This window comes from Myotis lucifugus, unplaced genomic scaffold (assembly GCF_000147115.1).
Source record: "Myotis lucifugus unplaced genomic scaffold, Myoluc2.0 scaffold_97, whole genome shotgun sequence".
Taxonomy (NCBI): domain Eukaryota; kingdom Metazoa; phylum Chordata; class Mammalia; order Chiroptera; family Vespertilionidae; genus Myotis; species Myotis lucifugus.
Genome location: NW_005871145.1, coordinates 1,962,057 through 1,965,549, shown reverse-complemented (window position 1 = coordinate 1,965,549; position 3,493 = coordinate 1,962,057). Strand labels below are relative to the sequence as shown.

The window sequence follows — 3,493 nt, the reverse complement described above, 5'->3', positions numbered from 1 at the left end:
ATGGACAATCACAATCTAACAATGTTGAATGAATTCATTCTAATGGGGATCACGGACCTCCCAGAGCTGCAGGCTCCATTATTTGGGCTCTTCCTCATTGTTTACACAGTCTCCTTGGTGGGTAACCTGGGCTTGATTATCCTCACCAAGATAGACTCCAGGCTACAAACACCCATGTACTTTTTCCTGAGACACTTGGCTTTCACTGATCTTGGTTACTCAACAACTGTAGGACCTAAAATGCTAGTGAATTTAGCTGTCAATCAACATGCAATCTCCTATAATTGGTGTGCTACCCAACTCACTTTCTTTAATATGTTTATCACCAGTGAAATTTGTATTCTGTCAGCAATGGCTTATGACCGCTATGTGGCCATCTGTAACCCTCTACTCTACACAGTCATCATGTCACAAAGATTATGTCACTTGCTGGTCACAATGCCCTATGTATACAGTGTCTTTTTGTGTTTGCTGATCACCACAAAAATTTTCATTTCATCCTTTTGTGGCTATAATGTCATCAGGCATTTCTACTGTGATAGTCTGCCATTGATATCTTTGCTCTGCTCAGACACACATGAAATCAAATTGATCATTCTGAGTTTTGCAGCTTTTAATCTAGTTTCATCTCTTCTGATAGTCCTTGTGTCCTACATTCTGATCCTGGTTGCCATCCTCAGGATGAATTCTGCAGAGGGCAGGCACAAGGCTTTCTCTACCTGTGGATCTCATCTGATGGTCATAGTCATATTCTATGGCACCCTATTCTTCATGTATGTGCAGCCCAAGTCCAGTCATTCATTTGATACTGACAAAATGGCCTCTTTATTTTATACTTTGGTCATACCCATGCTGAATCCCTTGATTTACAGTTTGAGGAACAAGGAGGTGAAAAATGCCTTAACTAAAACCTGGAGCATGTGTGCAAACATTCTGTTGAAAATTCACTGTAAGATATGGTAGCAATAACTTATGTATTAGCCAATGTACACTAAGTGTGATTGCTTTAATCTTGTATTGTTACCTTCATGAAATGGTTAAGAATCAATGTGTGATAGGCATAGAAATAAGAAAAGTATTTATTATTTTCAAACAAAATATATCACTAATAAATGACTACTTTCTGATTATATTTCAGATATTAACTTATAAATATTCAAAGTCAGATTAGGTGCCATTCCTATATGTCCTCACATGTAGCTTTTTTTTGCTTCCATTAAATATTTATTTTTATGAAACTAGCCTCTATATTTTATTCAAAATTACATGGTATAGGCATATAAAAATACCTGAAATATATAAAAAATACCTGATTATACAAGTAGATTGATTCAAGGAAATATACTTACATTTTTAAGAGTAATAAACAAAATTTCTCTATTTATGGAGCTAAGACAAAATCAGGATAGAGGCAGTATGAGAACTAAGCTGTATAATATGATGGATGGTATTGAGCAATATAAAAATATAATAGAACAAGCAGCCAGAATAGAGTTTAAATTTTAAGGTTGTAAGTAAGGGTGCCATTTAAATAAACACTTGAAGATATGAGTGAGTGGATGTATGGATATCTAGAGAAGACCATATCACAGAGAGAGAAGTGTAATTGCAACAGTTTTTAAATGACAATATTGTTGTTGTATTATGGAACATCAGAATCAAAGGTGGTTGAAGAATAAAATGTGATTAGGAAATAGAAGATGTAATAATAAATTGTAAGAGAAGTTGACTTTGTATGACCATATAGATCATTGTAAAACTTGCCCTTTCTTCTGATTGATAAAAGGACCCTGAAGGATTTTGAGCCAATGAGTGATTAATTTAATCTTACATTAAATGACAAGTTAAACTGAGAAGGCTAACCCCTATTTTGTAAAACTACTGTTTGAAATCCTCTGCTATTTAGTTAGTCCCTTATTCTGTAAAGTCAGCTCTGCAATTTTTAGAAAGCCCCTTTTCTGAAATAAATAAATAAATAAATAAATAAATAAATAAATAAAAACCCAAAAAACAAAACAAAACAAAAAAACTTTGCTTTCTAGCCTGCTTGAATAATAAGGAAGATAAACTTACCTGTCTGACCTTGTAAGCCAGAGACTAGATATGCCCATACTCTCATGCCATGCCAGATGTATTTTTTAATTGGATAAAACTGTGTTGTTTTCAAGGCCACAGCTTCCAGTGAGATAACAACTAAGCCCACATAGGGCTGGTTCTTTAATAAAAAGAAAAATTCTGCTTGTTTGCTCTGCTTGGAACTTGAATTGATTTTTCCCTAAGCCCACCAGTGTATATTAAAGTGTGACTCCAAACTCTCTAAGCCAGCGGTTCTCAACCTGTGGGTCGCGACCCCTTTAGGGGTCGAACGACCCTTTCACAGGGGTCACCTAAGACCATCGGAAAACATATATGTAATTACATATTGTTTTTGTGATTAATCACTATGCTTTAATTATGTTCAATTTGTAACAATGAAAATACATCCTGCATGTCAGATATTTACATTACGATTCATAACAGTAGCAAAATTATAGTTATTAAGTAGCAACGAAAATAATTTTATGGTTGGGGGTCACCACAACATGAGAACTGTATTAAAGGGTTGCGGCATTAGGAAGGTTGAGAACCACTGCGCTAAGCATTGCTTGATTTTTTCTGGTTTTCTGCAACAAAACTTCTATACAAACAATAGACTATAGGATATGAAAATTTGGAAATGGGAAATCCTGAGGGAGTTCATTTAGTTGTGATAATTGGGAGAGAACAGAAACTTAAGCCAGGGCATAAAGAGACAGAGAATTAGAAATGAGTAGATTCTTAACACATTTTATAAGAAAAGGTCAATAATATTTCTTCATATTGATGGGGTATATTAAAGGCTTGAAAAAATATTAATTATTTTTAAAGAATGGAAAGACTAGTTCCAGAGCTCACCTAAGATATGCTGAATACTCTTTTCTGTTTCCAACTAATGTGGAATAATAGACTCTAGACTTGCTTGTTATTAAAACAAGAACAAACAAACACAAGATGTAAGAAACAATAGTTTTCAACACAATGATATTAGGCAACAAAACAGTTTGCCTGAGAGATGAAGAATGAGGGAGGTGAACTATGATTACCCATCTTTCCTTTCTTAAGAGAGTTTCTAGGCCACCCTGCCAAAAGTCAAAACCTAGAAGAATACTTCAGCTGATGAGGCAGAGTTGACAGTCCAGTGAGACCACGCAGCTAGAGTTCACAAAGACAAGGAGCTTCACAGAGAAAGGAAAGTGTGCATCTGCAGATAATCCTTCTCAATTTTTCAAGGGATGACTGATCAGCACATGCAAGTGGAAACTACCCAAGGCTAAAGAAAGAATTGTATGAAAATATTAAAGACAGAAATACTCAGAACTCAAACAGAGGCAGGAACTGTGCCAGTTTGTTACATAGAGTAGAAAAACTCATAATTCATGGAGTGTTATGTAGAATACACAAGAAGGTCTTACTC

General features: G+C 35.1%; 1 protein-coding gene across 1 annotated transcript; it reads left to right on the top strand.

Annotated features, from left to right (window-relative positions):
• Nucleotides 1-963, top strand: LOC102427968 (olfactory receptor 8K3-like). The gene has a single exon (XM_014458452.1). It carries the CDS (start codon nt 1-3, stop codon nt 961-963), a length of 963 nt encoding a protein of 320 aa, XP_014313938.1.
• Nucleotides 964-3,493: the final 2,530 nt, after the last annotated feature.